Below are 23607 nucleotides of genomic sequence, written 5' to 3'. Positions count from 1 at the left end.
CATTCTCCTCCTCTCACTATGGAACCAGCCAAATCTGTTCCGTGGCTGTTTAAGCTGGTCTAGAAAAGCTCCCAAACAGAGGGCGTCTGGGCAATGAGGTTAAGTGTTTAGAGAGGACTGGGAAATGCACCAAATTACTGGTTCAGAGTGGAACCAGTAAGAAAGCCTCCCATGAAAAGAACTACTCGATTCAACCGCCTTACATGTCAGGTCCACTGCTTGTTCCGGCTCCATCAAATCCAAGGCCAAGGCCTCCAGGTTTCTGAAGTGCTGCTGCAGCACGGGGTTCTCAAAGCTGTCACTTCTGTTAAAACAATAATGTAACTCAATTGAAACATGATAATTTAAACATTGAAAAAAGAAGAATAAATAAAACCACCTGAGATACTACAGGTCCAGGGTGAGCTGAGGAAAAACACAAAAACACCCCAAGTAAAACAGTTGAGGTCAGGTGTGGTAGCTCATGCCTGTAATCCCAGCACTTTGGTAGGCCAAGGTAGGCGGAATGCTTGAGTCTAGCAGTTCGAGACCAGCTTGGACAACATGGTGAGACCGTCTCTACAAAAAATTTGAAAATCAGCCAGGCATGTTGGTGCATGCCTGTGGTCCCAGCTACTCAGGAGGCACAGGTAAGAAGACTGCTTGAGTCCAGGAGATCAAGGCTGCAGTGAGCCATGATCGTGCCACTGTACTCCAGCCTGGAGGGCAGAGCGAGACTTTGTCTCACATCAACTTAAAAAGCAAACCAGCCTGGGCACCCTGGCTCACGCCTGTAATGCAGCACTTTGAGAAGCTGAGGCAGGCGGATGGCTTGAGCTCAGGAGTTCCAGACCAGCCTGGGCAACGTGGTGAAACTCCATCCCTACAAAAAATACAAAAATTAGCCAGGTGTGGTGGTGCAAGGCTATGGTCCCAGCTACTCGGGAGTCTGAGGTGGAAGAATCACCTGAGCCCAGGGAGGTCAAGGCTGCAGTGAGCTATGGTAACACCACTGCACTCAAACCTGGGTGACGAGACCCTGTCTCAAAATAATAATAATTAAAATAAAAAATTATTTAAAAATGACGTGAAAAAAATTATGTTTAGTGTCCCATTATGCAGGCTCTGAGAGTTGGTCTATTATATATGTGAGAGGGAATGACTTGAATTACTTATTCTTTTAAGCCTGTAACAATTTACACTAGATTTATTTACTTTTGCTCATTGTGGAATAACAAACACAATCAAGAAGGGCAACTAAGAATCCCACTATTTTTTCGAATTTGTTCAACCAACCAATCTGGCTAAGTACAGCACAACAGAGCAACCACAGAATCCCAGAGTCTCCAATATAATAAAAGCTTCCATTCTCTATATGGCTTTCAAAAAACTATTAATAACAAGTAGTAATCTGTTAGTTTGCTGAAAAGAGTAGTGCCATTCTCTTGGCCTATGCCCAAGCTAAGTTTCTAATAAGACTTTCAACTCAGGAGGCAGTTCCAGAAGGCCTGAGATTGACTCACCTGTATGTGAAGCGAAGCTTCTCAACGATAGCCTTCATCTTGTCCACCTGCTCTGAAGTTGCCGTGATTTTTTCAGTAAAGGGCATCTTCCTTTTATCATCAGCAAAGGGTAAAAAGACCAGCTGGAAGCCTGAAGAAGGGAGATAAATTTTCTTTGATTTGACTTCAAGTGTTGCAGTCACTTGTTTCTCAGCTCCAAATTCTTCCTTCTATGTCCTGTGGTGCTGGTGCTGGGGCCGGGGCCCTGCAGGCCCCATTTCTTGAACTTCACCAGCTGGTTTTTGTTATCATCTGCCTAACAGACTCCCTCTGCAGTTTCCAGGAGACTGCAAGGGAGGAGGGGTGCCCCTTCCTGTATACAGTAGATCCCTTATCCCTGGGGAATATGTTTGAAGAACCCCGGAGGATACCTGAAACCTCAGGCAGCACCAAACCTGACTGCCATCAATTGAAACATGTTTCTGTCCATGTTGTACATTCACAAATTTAATATTTAATGTTTTTTTCTATCTTTTTTTTTTTTTGAGATGGAGTTTCACTCTTGTCACACAGGCTGGAGTACAGTGGCGCAATCTTGGCTCGCTGCAACCTCCGCCTCCCAGGTTCAAGCGGTTCTCCTGCCTCAGCCTCCTGAATAGCTGGGATTACAGGCGCCACTATGCCCAGCTAATTTTTGTACTTTTGGTGAAGACGGGATTTCGCCATGTTGGCCAGGCTGGTCTCAAACTCCTGACCTCAGGGAATCCGCCCACCTCGGCCTCCCAAAGTGCTGGGATTACAGGCGTGAGGTACTGCGCCCAGCTTTCATCTTTTTTTTTTTTTTTTTTTTTTTTTTTGAGACAGGATCTTGCTATCACCCAGGCTGGAATGCAGTGGTGTGATCACAGCTTACTGTAGCCTCTACGTCTCAGGCTCAAGTAGCCTATCAAGTAGTCGGGACTACAAGTGAACACCACCACATCTGGCTACTTTTTTGTTTTGTTTTGTTTTGTTTTGTTTTTTTGCAGAGACAGAGTTTCACCATGTTGCTCAGGCTGGTCTCAAACTCCTGGGCTCAGGCAATCCACCTGCCTCAGCCTCCCAAAGTGCTAGGATTACAGGCATTAGCCACAGTGCCTGGCCTCCTTTTCTATTTTAACTAAGCACTTCTCATGTACTGTGGGCAGTAACTTTTACAGTTTGAGGTGCAACAGCAAAACTAGCTTGGGCCGGACATGGTGGCTCACGTCGGTAAGCACAGCGCTTTGGGAGGCTGAAGGAGGAGGATCACTTGAGCTTAGGAGTTCGAGACCAGCCTGGGCAACATAGTGAGACTTTGTCTCAATTTATGTAAAAAAAGGAAAAAAAAACCAAAAAAACCTAAGATGAATTTCTTTTGTTTTTTTGTTTTTTTTGTTTTGTTTGTTTGTTTTTGAGACAGTCTTGCTGTCGCCCAGGCTAGAGTGCAACGGCGCGATCTAGGCTCACTGCAAGCTCCGCCCCCTGGGGTTCACGCCATTCTCCTGCCTCAGCCTCCCAAGTAGCTGGGACTACAGACACCTGCCACCACGCCCGGCTAATTTTTTGTATTTTCAAGTAGAGACGGGGTTTCACCGTGTTAGCCAGGATGGTCTCGATCTCCTGACCTCGTGATCCACCCGCCTTGGCCTCCCAAAGTGCTGGGATTACAGGTGTGAGCCACCGTGCCCGGCCACTAAGATGAATTTCTTTTTCCTTCTTAACAATTTTGTGGGTAGAAGATTCCTTCTTACCATGTATCTTAGCAACCTCAGCATAAAAAAAAAAAACTAAAATGAATTTTTTCCCTTCTTAACAATTTTGTGGATAGAAGATTCCTTCTTACCATATATCTTAGCAACCTCAGCATATATTTTTTCTTCCTTAAAGTCAAGAACTCTCACCTTTTCATTTAAAGGAAGCACTTTATGACTTTCTCTTTAGTATATCCAAATTGCCAATACCACTACACTTGTGCTTTGGGGCCATTATTAAATAAGGGTGACCTGAACACAAGCACCGCAATACTGATTACCTTGACAGTCAATCTGATAACCAAGACAGCTACTAAGTGACTAACCAGTGGGTAGCATTTACAGTGTGGAGATGCTGTACAAACAGATGATTCCTGACCCAGGTGGGATTGTGCTTTTAAGTTATTTCTGGAATTTTCCATTTAAAATTTTTGGACCATGGTTGACTATGGGTAACTGAAACTGCAGAAAGCAAAACTGTGGTTGTGGCCCTCCTGTATTTACTGTTCCTATCTGTATTGCCCCAGCAAAGACCCTTTACCTGGCAGCAGTTGGTTCCAGTCTCCAGCTTTTTCGATACATCCAGAGCTAGCCGGACAGTGCCTCCTCCCTGGAGGGCTAAGTCTCAGCTCCACGGGGGCCTCCTCTGAGCTTCACCCTCGCCCCTTTTATCCTTACCCTCTACCACGTGATAAATAAAAGGTAACAGTAAGGCTTATCAGGCTGATTTTAGTTGTTACTGGCTGGTTCTGGAAGGACTAAAAAATCTAGGCCCTGTAACCAACTGCTGCTACCAGGCGAAAGCCTTTGCTGACAATGCTGACCACACTGAGCAAACAGGAAGAAGCAAGTCCCTCACCTCTCCTCTGCCCTTTGGTCTCCCTCTAGCACCCACTATAGACACAGCCTGAGAGCCAGCTGTGAAAGATGAAATTAGGTTTAGATCATTTCAGCCTCAGCAGTGCAGAGCATAAAAGGGTGGATTTGGAGCCGAGATACAATAGCTTAGCAACTGAGCACTCCTGAGCATGCTGAGGATCAAAGTTAAAACTACAGTAACTCATCTCAAATGTAAAACCACCCCGAGGGAAAGGTGCTCCAGAACGCCCAACTTTGTAGCTAAGGAATATTAAATAGAAAGGTTAAATTACTTGCCCACGTTGACCAGCTAACAAGCAGCAGAGATGGGCCCAAAACAAAAGCAAGCAAGCTTCCAGACACATAAGCACAAGATAAAGTGAAATCTGACTTTAAAATCCATGGTCTTTCCGCTATACCTCACTATCTTGGCAAACCCCATGGTTGGTTTGTATAGGAACTAAACCAAACGTGAGACATTACAAGGGTGCCAAACAATGGCTTTGGAAAGAAGGGTGTCGGCAGTGAGGTCCCAAGAACTTGTGTCAGTAATCTGCAAACAGTACCCTAGGCAGACACTTCTCTATCCTAGCTGCAGATCAGCCTTGTATGGCTGTGCATGCTGTGCAACCCATCACCACATTTAGTGGCCTTACCTGGCTGTGCATTAAATTCACCCAAGAAAGCTTAAAAATAGACATTTTTAAGCCCCATTCCCAGAGACTATGATTCAGTAGGTCTGCATTAGGAGCCCATGGATGATTCGAAAGTATGAGCAAGGTTCAGAAGCCCTGGAAGTATCTCTGCCACATACCTGGAGGAGTCACCTGAATTTTCTGGTCATCCAACTCTTCTTCCTGTGGCACCAAAGCCACAAAATAAGGAGGGATGTTCCTGCGGGGTGTGTATCTGCACAATGCTGCAACCTCCTTCTCCAGACACTTGATGAGCAGAGCACTGAACAGGGTTGAGCTCCCTAGAAAACAAAAAGCCCAGTGACCAGCCTCCTAAAAAAAGGTTTCCTCTTTTCTTCTTTTAGCCCTATAGTTTCTCTTCCATTTTCTTTAAAGGGCTTATTTTAATTTTATTATTTATTCATTTGAGATAAGGTCTCGCTCTGTCACCCAGGATAGAGTGCAGTGCTGCAATCACAACTCACTGCAGCCTTGACCTCCCAAGCTCAAGCAATCTTCCCACTTCTGCTTCCTGAATAGCTGGGACTACAGTCATACACCATCACACCCAGCTAGTTTTAAGATTTTTTGTAGAGACAAGGTCTCTCTAAGTCACCCACACTGTTCTCCAACTCCTAGGCTCAACTGATCCTCCAGCCTCAGCCTCCCAAAGTGTTGGGATTACAGGCATGAGCCACCACAACAAGCCTTTAAAGGGCTTATAATATCTCAACAGCTAAGGGTTGGAGGACCCCACAGCTGAAGGGAAAATGGGGGCAGCAGAGACACAGAAAGGAAAATTTAAAAAGGAATAAGAGGTTTAGAAGCCCCAAACATTCCACTTAAGAAAGTTAATTATGGCTGGGCATGGTGGCTCACGCCTGTAATCAGCACTTTGGGAGGCAAAGGTGGGCGGATCACAAGGTCAGGAGTTCGAGACCAACCTGGCCAATATGGTAAAACCCCGTCTCTACTAAAAATACAAGAATTAGCTGGGCATGGTAATGCGCTCCTGTAGTCCCAGCTACTCAGGAGGCTGAGGCAGAAGAGCTTGAATCCAGGAGGCGGAGCTTGCAGTGAGCTGAGACCTCGCCACTGCACTCCAGCCTGGGCGACAGAGCGAGACTCTGTTTCAAAACAAACAAACAAACAAACAGAAAGTGAATTATTGGCCAGGTGAGGTGGCTCACACTTACAGTCCTAGCACTCTGGGAGGCCAAGACAGGTGGATTGCTTGAGTCCAGGAGTTTGAGACCAGCCTGCCCAACATAGCAAAACCTGTCTCTACTAAAAATACAAAAGATTAGCTGGACGTGGTGGTGTGGGCCTGTAGTCCCAGTTGCTGGAGAGGCTGAGGTGGGAGATCACCTGAGCCTGGGAGCTTGAGACTGCAGTGAGCCAAGATGGTGCCACTGGACTCCAGCCTGGGTGACAGAGTGAGACTCTGTCTCCAAAAAAAAATCAAATTCTTAATGTTAATTCACCTTTACTGACACTAGGTTAAGACATGACCCCAGTTACTAATGAAAACCAATCAAGTCAAATCTGGGGTGTTCATGAGCCACAGCACACAGGAAGATAGGGTCTAGACTGCAAAAATAAACACAACGGCAAGGTTCACATCCTCTTTAATTTCCAACCCTAGAGAAAAAGCTGTGGACTTCTTTTGGTTTTGTTTGCTTTCTGCTCTCTATCTGATGCTTCAAAGAATTACATGGGAAATTGTTTTTAAAAAGCTAAATTCCAGGCTGGACGTGATGGCTCACGCCTGTAATCTCAACACTTTGGGAGGCCAAGGCGGGTGGATCACCTAAGGTCAAGAGGTCGAGACAAGCCTGGCCAACATGGTGAAACCCCATCTCTACTAAAAATACAGAATTTAGCCGGGCGTGGTGGCGTGCACCTGTAATCCCAGCTACTTGGGAGCCTCAGGCAGGAGACTCGCTTGAACCCAGGGGACGGAGACTGCAGTGAGCCGAGATTGCACCACTTTACTACAGCCTAGGCAACAACAAAAAAATGAATATAAATATAAATAAGGCCAGGTGCAGTGGCTCACACCTGTAATCTCACCACTTTGGGAGGCCAAAGTGGGTGGATCGCGAGGTCAGGAGTTCGAGACCAGACTGGCCAAAATGGCGAAACCCCGTCTCTACTAAAAATACAAAAATTAGCTAGACGTGGTAGCAGGTGCCTGTAATCCCAGCTACTCCAGAGGCTGAGGAAGGAGAATTGTTTGAACCAGGGAGGCGGAGGTTGCAGTGAGCCGAGGTCGCGCCATTGCACTCCAGCCAGGGTGACAGGGAGAGACACTGTCTCAAAAAACAAACAAACAAACAAACATAGATATATAAAGCTAAATTCCACAGTCCTCACCCAGGAGGCGGATGTTGCAGTGAGCTGAAACTGCACCATTGCACTCCAGCCTGGGTGACGAGTAAAACTCCATCTCCAAAAAAAAAAAAAAAAAAAAAAAAAGAAATCTGTTTAACTTTCTTCATTCCCACATTTCCAAAATTTCAGCTTGAAACACTTTTTTTTTTTCTGAGACAGAGTCTCACTCTATGGCTCAGGCTGGAGTGCAGTGGTGTGATCTCAGCTCACTGCAACCTCTGTCTCCCAGGTTCAAGCGATTTTCATGTGTCAGCCTCATAGGCGCAAGCCACCAGGCCTGGCTTAATTTTGTATTTTTAGTAGAGACGAGGTTTCACCATGTTGGCCAGGCTCATCCTGACTTCAGGTGACCCATCCGCCTCAGCCTCCCAAAGTGCTAGGATTATAGGCATGAGCCACTGCACCGGGCAGAGCTTGAAACACTTTCAACATACTCCATTAGCATCTCCTGTACAGTGTCCAAGCAGTGCCCATTTACAAAGCGCTGCTCCGTAAACTGCATTGTGTGTTAAGAGTCACTCATCCATGGTCCACGCTACTTACCGATCACCAGCGACTCCTCTGGGTACACGAACAGGGAGGGCCTCAGGTAATGGTGTTTCTTCAGCAGCACCAACGGCTTGAAACCCATGAGCATCAAACCTGGATCATCAAACCGTTTTAGCTCTTCTGTTTCCTCTTTCTCCAGTATAATCTGACGACTCCCATAGATCTGAAGGAGAAGAACAACAAGGATCACATGGGAAGGCTACGTGGTGACGCAAAATAACTCTAGGATGATGATACTAGCCAGTTAAAATCAGCTCTCTTCTTTTTTTTTTTTTTTTTTTTTTTGAGATGGAGTCTTGCTCTGTTGCCCAGGCTGGAGTGCAGTGGCGCAGTCTCGGCTCACTGCAAGCTCTGCCTCCCAGGTTCACGCCATTCTCCTGCCTCAGCCTCTCCGAGTAGCTGGGACTACAGGCGCCCGCCACCACACCTGGCTAATTTTTTCTATTTTTAGTAGAGACGGGGTTTCACCGTAGTCTCCATCTCCTGACCTCGTGATCCGCCCGCCTCGGCCTCCCAAAGTGCTGGGATTACAAGCGTGAGCCACCGCGCCTGGCCAAAATCAGCTCTCTTCCAAGGAGCAGGAAGATGGCTCACCTGGGGCATCCTCCTTCTCCAACAGGGAATTAACATTTATTGAGTGACTGCAGGTACTTTACACCAACTACTTTATCTTCTGTAACTATCCTAAGAGGTAGATGTTCAAACTGTTTTAGAGTGGGATTGTGCTTATGAATAGCCACTGCACTCCAACCTGGGCAACACAGTGAGCTTCTCTTTGCAAAAACAATAAAATAGCCTAGGTGCAGTGCCTCATGCCTGTAATCCCAGCACTTTGAGAGCTGAGGCAAGACTGCTTGAGCCCAGGAGTTCAAGACCAGCCTGGGCAACATGGCAAGACCCAATCTGTATAAAAAACTTAAAAATTAGCTCGGTATAGTGGTACACACCTGTGGTCCCAGCTACTTGGGAGGCTGAGACTGGAGGATTGCTTGAGCCCAGGAGTTCGAGGATGCAGCGTGCCAAGATGGTGCCACTGCAATCAAGCCTGGGTACCAGAGCAACTCTATCCCCCCAACCCAAAAAAAGAAAAAACAAGAAAAGTACTGACCTCTCAGCACCATCCCTGACACACAAAGCATGCTTAAACCATATCTATTTATTTTATTATTTATTATTTGAGACGCAGTCTCTGTCACACTGTCACTGGCGTGCAGTGGCGTGATCTCAGCTCACTGCAACCTCCCAGGTTCAAGTGATTCTCCTGCATCAGCCTCCTGAGCAGCTGGGATTACAGGTGTGAGCCACTGTGCCCAGCCCAAACCATATCTATTTATTAAATGAGAGGACCTATGTCAGGTACTGTGCTAGGTCTCAATGTGGGAGGCAGAGACACACATATATAAGTACTATTTCCAAGGCAGGGCACGTTGGCTCATGCCTGTAATCCCAATACTTTGCGAGGCCAAGGAGGCTGGATCGTTTGAGCTCAGGAATTCGAGACCAGCCTGGGTAACATGGTGAGATCCTGTCTCTACGGAAAAAAAAAAAAAAAAATACAAAAAATTAGCCAGGCGTGGTGGCATGAGCCTGCAGTCCCAGCTACCCAGGTGGCTGAGGTGGGAGGATCAACTGAACCCAAGAGGTTGAGCCTACAGTGAACCATGATGGCGCTACTGCAAAGATTATTGTTTGTATTGTTTGGAGATACACACACACACACACATTTTTTTTTTTTTGCACTCTCTTCCCCAGGCTGTGCACCACCACGCCTGGCTAATTTTTAGTTTTTTAGTAGAGACAGGGTCTCGCTATGATGCCCAGGCTGATCTCAAACTCCTGGGTTCAAGTGATCCTCCTGTTTCAGCCTCTCAAAGTGCCTGAGCCACCATACCCAATGATGTTTGTATTTGATCCTGGATATGGGATTAATAACAGCTTAGTAGCAGATTCAAATTTGGGTTTTACGAACAAAAGAACTCTCAAGGTTTTTTCAAACATACTGGACCGAGAAAGAAACTCAGTGACCAGACAGCTCACTGCCTACCAATAAATCAATGCAAAAAATTAGTTACTTCCAAAATGGAAGAGAAAATTTCTTTATCTTTTTCTCCTTCAAAGAGTAGGGCAAAAACTCTCTGGCTTGAAATTTGTGCTCATGGGTTGAATCAAAATAATATTTTAGTCATCCTTATAGGCCCTAAACTTATGTAAAATCTCAGATTCTTCCACATTTTGCATAAAGGAAGCATGACTCATTCAATTTTAATTTTCGATGTTAAATCCCTCTATAGACTGAGCAAAGGTAAGAGGATGAGGAAAGACAATGTTCTGCATCCTGCATCTGTCTTTCAGATGCAGAAAGGGAGATGTATGCCATCCCAAGGCACAGGAAAAATACCACCAGCAAAAATAAATTCTCTCCCTAAAAAAACGAGTTCATACTCTTCCTAACTCCTCATCTCCCTAATTAACTATCAAGTATTTTCTGCTATTGTACTTGAGCAAGACAGCTAGACTGACAGCAGCATGTACTGAGTGATGAAGGGGTGAGGTTTTCACTGACATCTCTTTCAGACACTGGCCCAGTTTAACTTTCTAGCTATCAAAATATCACTGATCCAGATGCCACAGTCCTAAGGAGTTAAGTCTTTGTGTTTTAACAGGTTAGCAAGAAAGGTGCACATGGCTCATCCAATTGTGGTGGTATTTACAACTAATTGATCACAACCAGTTACAGATTTCTTTGTTCCTTTTCCACTCCCACTGCTTCACTTGACTAGCCGAAAGAGAAAAGAAACAGAAGAGGGGAGGGGAGGGGAGGGAGTCGGGGAGAGAAAAAAGAAAAGGAAAGGGAAGGGGAAGGGGAAGGGGAAGGAAAGGAAAGATGCACATACTGAAGTTATTTAACTGGTCAGCCTGATCAATGTCTCTCCTCCTCGTTAACTCTTCAGTGGGAGAAAATTCAGTAAGAAAACATCTTGGGTTAGGTGTGATGGTTCACACCTATAATCCCAGCACTTTAGGAGGCTGAAGCAGGAGTACTGCTTGAGCCTAGAAGTTCGAGGCCAGCCTGAGCAACATAGCGAGACCTCATCTCTATTAAAAACAAAAAAACAAATAAAAAAAAAACGCTGGGCACAGTGGCCAATGTCTGTAATCCCAGCACCCCAGCACTTCAGGAAGCCAAAGCAGGATTACTTAAGACCAGGAGTTTGACACCAGCCCACGCAACATAGTGAGACAGCGTCTCTTTTTTTTTTTTTTTTTTTTCTGAGACAGAGTTACGTTCTTGTTGCCCAGGCTGGAGTGCAACGGCGTGATCTCGGCTCACCGCAACCTCTGCCTCCCAGGTTCAAGTGATTCTCCTGCCTCAGCCTCCTGAGTAGCTGGGATTACAGGTATGCACCACCACACCCAGCTCATTTTGTATTTTTAGTAGAGATGGGGTTTCTCCATGTTGGTCAGGCTGGTCTTGAACTCCTGACCTAGGTAATCCACCCGCCTCGGCCTCCCAAAGTGCTGGGATTATAGGCATGAGCCACTGTGCCGTCAATCCAGTCTCTTAAAAAATAAATAAATTAGCTGGGTGTGATGTCACATGCCTGTGATCCCAGCTACTTGTGAGGCTGAGACAGAAGGATCGCTTCAGCCCAGGAGGTCAAGGCTGTAGTGAGTCATGTTCGCCCCACTGAACTCCAGCCTGGGCGACACAATGAGACCCTGTCTCAAGAACAACAACAATAAAAGGCATCTCTACCTACCTGAGACCTCTTGGTATCGCTAGGCAGAAGCAAACCACCTGTACTTGTATTAAAGGTCCGGGTCTTGGTTTTCACTGGTTCATTTGTTTCCCGATAGAGCTTTATTGGAGGAGGCTTGAGAGCCTTCTGGACCAGATTATAAATGCCCACAGAGATCACTATATCTTTGTTGAGCTTCAGCTTTAACCTGAGGGAGTGAAAAATGAAAGAGCATGAACTGAAAGACTGCACTTTTCTATCTAAAATTCCCTCATAACACCAAAGCTTCACTGTTTTATTCTCTCCAATAATCCTAAGCAAGCTCTCAAAATATAAATATGCTTTTTAATAATACAATCGAATTTGCTATAATACCACCTCAGAATCTATACCACAATATATTAACTACTTAAAATAATGATAAAGAATGTACTACAGGTTGAGTATCCCTTTGCAAAATGCTTGCTTAGGACCAGAAATGTTTCAGATTTTTTTTGGAATATTGGCATTTTTTTTTTTTTTTTTTTTTTTTTGAGAAGGAGTCTCGCTCTGTCACCCAGGCTGGAGTGCAGTGGCGCGATCTCGGCTCACTGCAGGCTCCGTCCCCCGGGGTTCACGCCATTCTCCTGCCTCAGCCTCCCGCGTAGCTGGGACTACAGGCGCCCGCCACCTCGCCCGGCTAATTTTTTTGTATTTTTTAGTAGAGACGGGGTTTCACCGTGTTAGCCAGGATGGTCTCGATCTCCTGACCTCGTGATCCGCCCGCCTCGGCCTCCCAAAGTGCTGGGATTACAGGCGTGAGCCACCGCGCCCGGCCGGAATATTTGCATTTTATACTACTTCCTGGTTGAATATTCCTAACCCAAAAATCTAACACCCATAATGCTCCAATAAGCACTTCCTTTGAACATTAGGTCGGTGCTCAAAAAAGTTTCAGATTGTAGAGCGTTTCTAATTTTGCATTTTCAGATTAGAAACACTCAACCCGTATAATAAAATGATAGTTTGTATTAAGCACAGCACTATACCAATCACCTCACAGCTATTCTCTCATTTAATCATCATAATAACCCTGTAAGTACTGTACTGGTTGTCTCGTCTCTGCTTTTTTTTTTTCTTCGAGACAGAGTCTCACACTATTGGTTGGGATGGAGTGCAATGGCGTGATCTCGGCTCACTGCAACCTCTGCCTCCCGGGTTCAAGTGATTCTCCTGCCTCAGCCTCCCAAGTGGCTGGGAATATAGGCACCCGCCATGACACCCAGCTAATTTCTTTTTATTTTAGTAGAGATGGTGTTTCACCATGTTGGCCAGGCTGGTCTTGAACTCCTGACCTCGTGATTCACCCGCACTGGCCTCCCAAAGTGCTGGGATTATAGGTGTGAGCTATCATGCTTGGCCTCGTCTCTGTTTTTCTAGGATCCCTTCCCCCTGCTTTGAAGAATAAAGACCCATGATGCCGGATGCGGTGGCTTAGGCCTGTAATCCCGGGTCAGGAGATCGAGACCAGCTTGGCCAACATGGTGAAACCTCGTCCCTACTAAAAATACAAAAATTAGCCGGGCATGGTGGCGCACAGTCTGTAATCCCAGCTACTCGGGAGGCTGAGGCAGGAGAATCGCTTGAACCAGGGAGTTGGAGGTTGCAGTGAGCCAAGATCGCGCCACTGCACTATAGCCTAGCGACAGAGCGAGACTCTGTCTCAAAAACAAAAAAAAGAAGGAAAGAAAGAATAAAGCCCCATCAAAATAAGGGTTACCTGACAAAACAAAACAAAAAAACACCCCAATTTTTCTTTGGGAATTATCCTTCCCCCACTACAGTTTTCGGAGAATGTTAGTCAAAGTCAAGTTACTGTGCCTTTTTCTGGCCAAGTGGTGGGCATATCTGACCCTGGAGAAGGCCATAGGACGTTCTCAGCTGAGAGTCGGGGTCTCTGAGCAGTGGCCATGAAAGGACATGATTGCAGAGAATACTTTCTTCTCATAATGGCACCCTAAAGACACTGTCATTAGTTCCTGCTGTGTAGATTCCTAGAACTAATTATTTGACTCATACGCTGAAATTAGTCAAGGTCAGCCTTTTTTTTTTTTTTTTTAGATGGAGTTTCGCTCTTGTTGCCCAGGCTGGAGTACAATGGCACGATCTCCACTCGCTGCAACCTCCACCTCCCGGGTTCAAGTGATTCTCCTGCCTGAGCCTCCCAGGTAGCTGGGATTACAGGCGCCCACCACCACACCAGGCTAATTTTGTATTTTTAGTAGAGACAGGGTTTCTCCATATTGGTCAGGCTGGTCTCAAACTTCTGACCTCAGGTGATCCGCCTACCTCGGCCTCCCAAAGTGCTGGGATTACAGGCGTGAGCCACAGCACCCAGCTCAAGGTCAGTTTTTATTGCTTGCCACTCAAGAACCTTATTATTGACCTTCTATAAATGAGGGCTCAGAGAAGTTACATGACTTGCCCAAGGACAATTAATAAAAATCCATATTCAAACTCAAGTATCCCTGTTTCAAAGCTCATGTACTTTTCCATCATGACATACTGCTCCAGAGCACTTATACCAACAGCTTAAGCAGCAACAGGACCTCTTGAAAATGTGTTCTGCAGGCCGGGTACAGTGGCTCATGCCTGTAATCCTAGCACCTTGGGAGGCTGAGGCGGGTGGATTGCCTGAGCTCAGGAGTTCAAGACCAATCTGGGCAACACGGTGAAACCTCGTCTCCACTAAAATACAAAAAAAATTAGCCAGGCGTGGCAGCGTGCATCTGTAGTCCCAGCTACTATGGAGGCTGAGGCAGGAGAATTGCTTGAACCCAGAAGGCGGAGGTTGCAGTGAGGCAAGATCGCGCCACTGCACTCCAGCCTGGGACGACAGACCAAGACTCCATCTCCAAAAAAAGAAAATGTGTTCTGCAATAATAACAATGTACAAATATATTTACAATATGCAAAAAATACTTATATTATGGGGGAAAAAAGAACGTAAAATAACCTATGATACACATTCTTCTAAAGCACATAGAACATTCTCTAGGAGAGACCATATGTTGGGCCACAAAACGAGTCTCAGTACATGGAAAAAGATTGAAATCCCATAAAGTATGTTCCTTAACCACAACGGAGCTAAGTTAGAGGTCCACAACAGAAAGAAATGTGGGAAAACATCAAATATTTGAAAATTAAACAATACACTTAGAAAAAACCCAAAAAGAAATCACGAGGAAAAAATTTTTCTTTTTTTTTTTGGAGACAGGGTCTCGCTCTGTCACCCAGGCTGGAGTGCAGTGGCGCCATCTCGGCTCACTGCAACCTCCGCCTCCCAGGTTCAAGAGATTCTCCTGCCTCAGCCTCCCAAGTAGCTGGGACTACAAGCACGTCCCACCACGCCCAGCTAATTTTTTTTTTTTTTTTTTTGAGACGGAGTCTTGCTCTGTTGCCCAGGTGGAGTGCAGTGGCGCAATCTTGGCTCACTGCAAGCTCCGCCTCCTGGGTTCATGCCATTCTCCTGCCTCAGCCTCTCCGAGTAGCTGGGACTACAGGCGCCCGCCACCACGCCCGGCTAATTTTTTTTTTTTGTATTTTTAGTAGAGACGGGGTTTCACCGTGGTCTCGATCTCCTGACCTCGTGATCCGCCCACCTCGGCCTCCCAAAGTGCTGGGATTACAAGCGTGAGCCACCGCGCCCGGCCACGCCCAGCTAATTTTTTTCCTTTTTTTTTTTTTGAGATGGAGTCTCACTCTGTCACCTGGGGTGGAGTGCAGTGGTGCAATCTCAGCTCACTGCAACCTCCGCCTCCTGAGTTCAAGCGATTCTCCTGCCTCAGCCTCCTGAGTAGCTGGGATTACAGGTGCACACCACCACGACCGGCTAATTTTTGTATTTTTAGTAGAGACGGGGCTTCGCCATGTTGGCCAGGCTGGTCTCACACTACTGACCTCAGGTATCCGCCCACCTCAGCCTCCCAAAGTGCTGGGATTATAGGCGTGAGCCAGCGCGCCCGGCCAGAAAATTTAAAATTATTTTGAACTGCATGAAAGTAAAAACACAATATATCAAAATGTATAGGATGCAGCTAAAGCCATGCTCAGACACAAATTTACAGCTTTAACACTTTTTTGTTTTGTTTTTGAGACAGAGTCTCGCTCTGTCGCCCAAGCTGGAGTGCAGTGGTGTTAGCTCACTGCAACCTCTGCCTCCCGGGTTCAAGTGATTCTCCTGCCTCAGCCACCTGAGTAGCTGGGACTACAGGCACCCGCTACCACGCCCGGCTAATTTTTGTATTTTTAGTAGAGCCGGGGTTTCACCATGTTGATCCAGCTGGTCTCGAACTCCTGACCTCATGATCCGCCCGCCTTGGCCTCCCAAAGTGCTGGGATTACAGGCATGAGCCACCGCGCCCGGCCAGCTATAACATTTTTATCAGAAAAGAAGACAAGTCTCCAATAACCAAATCTTCACTGTTGTGGAACACCTAGCAGTATTTAAAGAAGAGAACATGTTTAGACAAGTGTCTGTATAGTTTGAAGGTATGCAGGTTCACACTGTGGAGAGACCACTGGTTTTGAGCAGAGCCACAAATAGAAATTTTGGTTCCTGGGGTAAGCACCTAATATACCTTCAGATCAACTTGGAAACGCATGATGTGACTCATGGATGAGTGTTGGTAACAGATGCATTAGTAACAACATCAACCATTTGGTGGCTTCTTAGATGTGAAAATCAGTGTCTAAAGGCTGCTTGAAGGAGAGTTGACGATAAATGCAACCAATCACAAAACTGCACTATCTTCAAAAGTAACTTTTTTTTTGTAGACAGGGTCTCACTCTGTAGATTGCTACAGTAAGTTTAAATATTGTTAAAATGCCCATACTACCCAAAGCAATCTACAGACTCAATGCAATCCCTATCAAAATACCAATGACATTCTTCACAGAAATAGACAAAACAATCCTAAAATGTATGTGGAACCACAAAATCATACCGGGAAATTCTCCAGCACATTGGGCTTGGCAAAGATTTCTTAAGTAATACTCCAGAAGCATAGGCAACCAAAACAAAAACGGACAAATAGGATCACATCAAGTTAAAAAGCTTCTGCACAATAAAGGAAATGATCAACAAAGAGAAGAGAAAATATCTGGAAACTATCCATCTGACAAGGGATTAAGAACTAGAACATATAAGGAACCCAAACAACTCTACCGGAAAAAACTCTAACATAATCTGAGATATCATCTCACCTCAGTTAAAATGGTTGGAGGTTCCTGAAAATACTAAGAAGAAAACTACTGTATGATCCAGCAATTCCACTGCTAGGTATACACCCCAAAGAAAGGAAATCTATATATCAGCGATATCTGCACTCCCATGTTTATTGCAGCCCTATTCACAATAGCCAAGATTTGGAAGCAACCTAAGTGTCCATCAAAAGAAGAATGGATAAAGAAAGTGTAGTACAATGGAGTACTATTCAGCCATAAAAAAGGAGATCCTGAGGCAGGTGGATCACCTGAGGTCAAGAGTTCGAGACTAGCCTGGTCAACATGGTGAAACCATGTCGCTACTAAAAATACAAAATTAGTCAGGCATGGTGGCACATGCCTGTAATCCAAGCTACTTGGAAGGCTGCAGGAGAACTGCTTGAATCCAGGAGGCAGAGGTTGCAGTGAGCCAAGATCACGCCATTTGCACTCCAGCCTGGGCGACAAGAGCAAGACTCAGACTCAAAAAAAAAAAAAAAAGGAGATCCTGTCATTGGTAACAACATGAATGTTGTTGCATTCACTATGCAATGTTGTTTCACTATGTTAAGTGAAATAAGCCAGGCACAGAAAGACAAACTTTGAATGTTCTAACTTATTTCTGGGAGATAAAAAGTAAAGCAATTCAACTCATGGACATAGAGAGAAAAGGATGGTTACCAGAGGCTGTGAAGGGTAAGGGGGTAGGGATGGGGCAGTGGGGATGGTTAATGAGTACAAAAAATAGAATGAATAAGATCTAATATTTCAGAGCAGATCAGGATGACTATAGTCAATAATAATAGTACATTTTAAAATAACTAAAGAAATATAATCAGACTGCTTATAATACAAAGGATTAGTGCTTAAGGTGATAGATATCTCAGATAGATAACCCATCTATGCTGATGTAATTATTATGCATTGCATGCCTATATCAAAATATCTCATGGATCTTATTAATATATACACCTACCATGTACCCACAAAAATTAAAAATTTTTTAAAAATCGTAAGTTTAATTTTTTAGGCCTTACACCTAAGGCATTGTTCTCAAACATCTCCAATTTATTATTATTTATATCAAGTATCCATCCTATAATGACTGTTCCACAAAATAAGAACAGCTAACATTTATAAATAATTACCACGTGCCAAGCACTATGCCTAGGTTATCTCATTTAATGCTCACGGCAATCCTATGTGAAGGTACAATTTTTTAATTTTTTTAATAAATAGAGACAGGGTCTCCCTGGTTTGCCCAGGCTGGTCTTGCTTCTGGACTCAAGCAATCCTCCTGCCTCGGCCTACTAACATGCTGGGATTACAGGCGTGAGCCACTGCACCTAGCCAAGGAGGTACCATTTTTTGCTCCCATTTTACTAAGGCTCAGAGAAGTCAGGTCACATAGCAAAGGGACAAGGACTAGAATCCAAACAATCTGACAACAAGGCCTACATTTACCCACTATTTTATCCTCCCATCCATCTCCACCAAAATGTGTAGTAGACTTCCAAACTGTAGTATGAACAACATCGCATCACTTCAAGACAGGTGAAGAGGTGACAAGATACTTGTCTGAGGAAAGAGAAATCGTTTCCGAGAGGAAAAGGAGAACAATGACAAAACTACAATTGTGGCAATGAGTGATTCAAGGTCTCCTGAAAAAAATTTCTTGGGTTTTCTGGTAGAATTGTCAGTAAACTCTTAAACACTGCTTAAAAGTTACCAAAGGTCATGGACCCCTATACTGAGGAATCCAGTCCAGAATGAAAGCTTGAGGAACATTTGAAGCCAGGAGTCTGAGACCAGCCTGGTTAACATATCAAGAGCCCCAAGTCTACAAAAAAAGCTACTTGGGGCTGGGCACAGTGGCTCACGCCTGTAATCCCAGCACTTTGGGAGGCTGAGGTGGGCAGATCACGAGGTCAGGAGATCGAGACCATCCTGGCTAACACGGTGAAACCCCGTCTCTACTAAAAATACAAAAAAATTAGCTGGGCGTGGTGGCGGGTGCCTGTAGTCCCAGCTACTTGGGAGGCTGAGGCAGAAGAATGGCATGAACTCGGGAGGCGGAGCCACTGCACTCCAGCCTGGGCGACAGAGCGAGACTCCGCTCAAAAACGAAGAAAAAAAAAAAAAGGCTACTTGGGAGGCTGAGACAGGAAGACCGCAGGAAGACTGCCTGAGCCCAGGAGTTGTAGGCTGCGGTGCCATTGTACTCCAGCCTGGGCAAGAGTGAGACTCTGTCTCTTAATAAATAAAAGGCTGAAGGTCTTTAGGAAGAAACGCTGAGGAACCTTTAGGATTCTAATATCAAGGCTCTCTAAAAAAACAGAATCTAGGCCGGATGCAGAGGCTCAAGCCTGTAATCCCAGCACTTTGGGAGGCCGAGGCGGGCGGATCACCAGGTCAGGAGATCAAGACCATCCTGGTTAACACGGTGAAACCATCTCTACTAAAAATACAAAATTAGCCAGGTGTGGTGGCAGGCGCCTGTAGTCCCAGGTACTCAGGAGGCTGAGGAAGGAGAATGGCGTGAACCTGGGAGGCGGAGACTGCAGTGAGCCCAGACCGCACCACTGCACTCCAGCCTGGCCAACAGAGCAAGACTCCGTCTCAAAAAAAAAAAAAAAAAAGGCTGGGCGCGGTGGCTCACGCTTGTAATCCCAGCACTTTGGGAGGCCGAGGCGGGCGGATCACAAGGTCAGGAGATCGAGACCACGGTGAAACCCCGTCTCTACTAAAAAATACAAAAAAAAATTAGCCGGGCGTGGTGGCGGGCGCCTGTAGTCCCAGCTACTCGGAGAGGCTGAGGCAGGAGAATGGCGTGAACCCGGGAGGCGGAGCTTGCAGTGAGCCGAGATTGCGCCACTGCACTCCAGCCTGGGCGAAAGAGCAAGACTCCGTCTCAAAAAAAAAAAAAAAAAAAGAGAATCTAGGCTACACATGGACACATGGTAGCTCACGCCTGTAATCCCAGCACATTGGGAGGCCTAAATGGGAGGATTTCTTGAGCCCAGGAGGAGTTTGCAACCAGCCTGTGCAAAGCAGTGAGACCCCATCTCACAAAAAAAAATAAAAATAAAAAAATAATCAAGAGAGCATGGTGGCACATGCCTGTGGTCCCAGTTACTCAGAACACTGATGTGGCACGATCACTGGAGCTCAGGAGGAGGTCGAGGCTAAGGTGAGCTGTGATCATACTGCACTCCGGCCTGGGCAACAGAGCGAGACTTTGTCTCAAATAAAAAAAAAAAAAAAAAGGAAAAAGAATCTAGCAATCTGGTTCCTATTGGTCTCAGGTTTATAAGAAATCAGAAGGACACAATTTTAACAACAATGATAATAACTAACATTTATGAGTTTTTGCTCCCTAACAGGCTCTGTTTTCTAAGTGCTCTTCACTAACTCTTCACAGTAACCTAATGAGGCAGGTATTGTCACCGATTTACAGAGAATGAGGCAAACAATGCACTCACGCGCCACTAACAGTTTGGTCAACAATGGGGTGCACACACAATGATAGTCTCTTAAGATGATAATGGAGCTCAAAATTTCCTGTCACCTACTGACATCATAGCCGTCTAAAGTTTGTCGCACAAGGCATCACTCATGCAGCCATAGTGATGCTGTGTAAACAAACCTACTGTGCTGCCAGTTATATAAAAGTATGCAGTCATGTCCTAGGCCTTCACATTCACTCACTATTCACTCAGAGCCACTTCCAGTCTTGTAAGTTCCATTTCTGGTAAGTGCCCTATGCAGGTATACCATTTATCTTTATACCGTATTTTTTTTTTTTTTTTTGAGACGGAGTCTCACTGTCACCAGGCTGGAGTGTAGTGGCACGATCTTGGCTCACTGCCACCTCTGACTCCCGGGTTCAAGCGATTCTCAGCCTCCTGAGTAGCTGCGACTACAGGCGCGCGCCACCACGCCCAGCTAATTTTTGTATTTTCAGTAGAGATGAGGTTTCACCATGTAGGCCAGGATGGTCTCGATCTCTTGACCTTGTGATCCACCCGCCTTGGCATCCCAAAGTGGTGGGATTACAAGGCGTGAGCCACCGCATCTGGCCTATATCATATTTTTATTGTACCTTTTATATACCTTTAGATATATTTAGACACACAAATACTTACCATTGCCTACAGTAAACAGTATGGTAATGTGCTGTACAGGTTTGTGGCCTAAAAGCAACAGGCTAACCACATAGCCCAGGTGTGTGGTCGGCTGTACTCTCTGGGTGTGTGAAGTACCCTCTGTGTTTGCACAATGACAAAATCACCTAATGATGCAGTTCTAAGAAGGTATCCCCGTCATTAATTAACACATGACTGTACTAGTGAGTACAGCTAAGGATACTCTTAGACCATAACTGTTTACCCCCACGAAATGGAGGGCTGTGTTAGAGAAATATCATGCCAGCTCTTGCCAGAGATAAAGCAGCAAATAGCTTCTGCTATCCTGAAATGAAGTGTTTTAGAGGAATACAGTGAGGCAGTGGCATAGTCGAGTTAAGTAGCCAGGCAGGTCAAAGCAATGTATTGCTTCTGGTTTGTTAAGCAATGTGTAGCAGTGCATTGCTTCTGACTTTTTTTTTTTAAGGTAGAGAGAGGGTCTTGCCATGTTGCCCAAGCTGGTCTCAACTCCTAGGCTCAAGCAATCCACCCGCCTTGGCCTCCCAAAGTGTTGGGATTACAGGTGTTAGCCACTGTGCCCAGCCTGCTTCTGATTTAAGGGCAGTGTAGGCAGCTGACCCGGGCTGAGTGCACACCTGCTGAGTGCTCGCTTCCTGGTCTCCTTGGCGCGAACCTTCCGCAACAGGTCTTCTAGCTTGCTGGATTCCTCAAAGTGAACCCTGAGGTCCTCATCCTCTGCTATGCTGATGATATCTCTGTAGAACAAGGATATGTCAAAGCCCCCAGGTTTCTTCAGGTGCATCAAGTCAAGGAAGATGCCTGTTGCAAGGGTAAACAAGAGTGAGGGAGGAAAAAACAATTTTCAGCAAGTGAGAAGTTCTTCCAGTTAAAACTGAAACATGTTTTTAAGAAGCTCCCTGAAAACTAGACTATTAACATTTTCAGGACTTAGAGAAAGGAAATCTAGAAAGAAAGGACTTAAGGAAATCAACTGCTATAATGACTTCAGAGAACTTTTCAAATAGTCACCATTCGTGGTAATATTAAAGTCAAGACAACTGGCCAGGCACAGTGGCTCACACCTGTAATCCCCAGCACTTTAGGAGGGCGAGGTGGTGGATCATCTGAGGTCCAGAGTTCAAGACCAGCCTGGTCAACGTGGTGAAACCCCATCTCTACTAAAAATACAAAAATTAGCTAGGCACAGTGGCTCATGCCTGTAATTCCAGCTATCTGGGAGGCTGAGGCAGGTGAATCACTTGAACCTGGAAGGTGGAGGTTGCAGTGAGCCAAGACTGTGCCACTGCACTCCAGCCTGGGCGACAGAGTGAGACTCCGTCTCAAAAAAAAAAAAAAAATATCGAGACAATCTTTTTCTGATGGAGTCCTTTAGACAGCTAATGGCATGGCCATCTGCAGTGTTAATGTTACACAGGCGTCTTCTCCTGGCTTCACTTTATTTTTTTATTTTACTCTAAATGGTAAAAAGCACATGCCTGAAGTCAGGTACACAGAAAGCAATAAAACTGCACTGGGCACAATGGCACATGCTTATAGTCCCAGCTACTTGGGAGGCTGAGGCTGAGCCAAGACTCCTGAACTCCTTAAAAAAATAACAAATAAAAAAACAATAATTAAGTGCCAATTTAAGAGAATGAGGAAATATGCCCACCTGTATCTCGGAGATCACCGGCTTTGGTCCTGGCCCGGCTGGCTTTGGCACTGTCATTGCCATGGGGGTTGTCTTCATTGGTGAACAGCATGATCCTCTTATGACTCATCTTGAATTGGACATCACTAAAGAGGTTGGCACAGACCCACAGCACTTCACTGAGTGAGTAGTCAGATCCGTGGCCCATCAGGTCTTGGAAACGTTTTTGTCCCTGCTGCCCCTTAAACTGGTCAAGCTCTAGAATTCGTTTTGCACCTGATCAGAGGCAGGGAGTCAAATGGAAGGAAAAATCACAAGAACGTCAGTGGCTGCCTTTACCACAAGACTAACAGAAGGACCCTTTTTCACCCCAGAGCTGTTTAACCCATTTAACAAAGTCCACATCGGGCAAGGTCCCCTTTGGAGGAAAGCATACTCCTAAACAAGATATAACTTGCTTCCTTCTCCACAGTCCTCTTTGATCAGAGTATTGATATTCTCATATATAAGGGAAAAGCTGATCTTAAAATATTACTGACCTGGATTATCCAGCTCCTGTAAGACGTAAATATTTTTAAAATTCACTGAATTTTTGTCTTTCTCAGTACCATAGAACACCACAGCCAAGAGATCTCGATCACTGCTTATGATCTTACTGATGTACACACTTTGGATACACTGAAAAAAATAAAAATTCAATTAATATTTACTTACCACTAAATGGAAGCTCCATAAGTGCTCAGTACCTATTAGTTGCTCAAAATACGTTCGCTGATTTTGTGTATGGCACTAAAATAAGGCATGACCCCTACCTTCAGGGGTAATGAATCAGTGAAAGTAATGGGCATAAATATCAAATTTTAACAAAAACCAGAATGCAGTAAGTATATATTAGAAGTATAAGCAATCCCTGCCATAGAAATCAGAGAATTAACAACATGTATATTCAGGCCAGGCACAGTGGCTCACATCTGTAGCAATCCCAGCACTTCGGGAGGCCGAGGTGGGAGAATCACTTGACCCCAGGAGTCTGAGACCAGCCTGGGCAACATAGTGAGACTCCATCTCTACAAAACAACAACAAGAAAAACACAAAAAA

General features: G+C 45.3%; 1 protein-coding gene across 4 annotated transcripts in view; it reads right to left on the bottom strand.

Annotated features, from left to right (window-relative positions):
• XRCC6 (X-ray repair cross complementing 6) overlaps nucleotides 1–23607 on the bottom strand; it is a 44255-nt gene that overhangs the window by 7064 nt on the left and 13584 nt on the right. For all 4 annotated transcript variants that reach the window (XM_032139078.2, XM_058431206.1, XM_058431207.1 and 1 more), the window contains exons 4-11: nucleotides 23048–23186; nucleotides 22530–22784; nucleotides 21493–21676; nucleotides 11490–11676; nucleotides 7723–7891; nucleotides 4926–5087; nucleotides 1503–1632; nucleotides 204–304 (exon numbers count right to left, since the gene is read on the bottom strand). In XM_032139078.2, coding sequence (XP_031994969.1) covers nucleotides 204–304; nucleotides 1503–1632; nucleotides 4926–5087; nucleotides 7723–7891; nucleotides 11490–11676; nucleotides 21493–21676; nucleotides 22530–22784; nucleotides 23048–23186 — 1327 coding nt within the window. The remainder of the gene's footprint in view (nucleotides 1–203; nucleotides 305–1502; nucleotides 1633–4925; nucleotides 5088–7722; nucleotides 7892–11489; nucleotides 11677–21492; nucleotides 21677–22529; nucleotides 22785–23047; nucleotides 23187–23607) is intronic.

Source organism: Hylobates moloch, unplaced genomic scaffold (genome assembly GCF_009828535.3).
Source record: "Hylobates moloch isolate HMO894 unplaced genomic scaffold, HMol_V3 SCAFFOLD_19, whole genome shotgun sequence".
NCBI lineage: Eukaryota > Metazoa > Chordata > Mammalia > Primates > Hylobatidae > Hylobates > Hylobates moloch.
The sequence above is the reverse complement of the archived record's forward strand: the minus strand, read 5'-3'. Positions and strand labels throughout refer to the sequence as shown.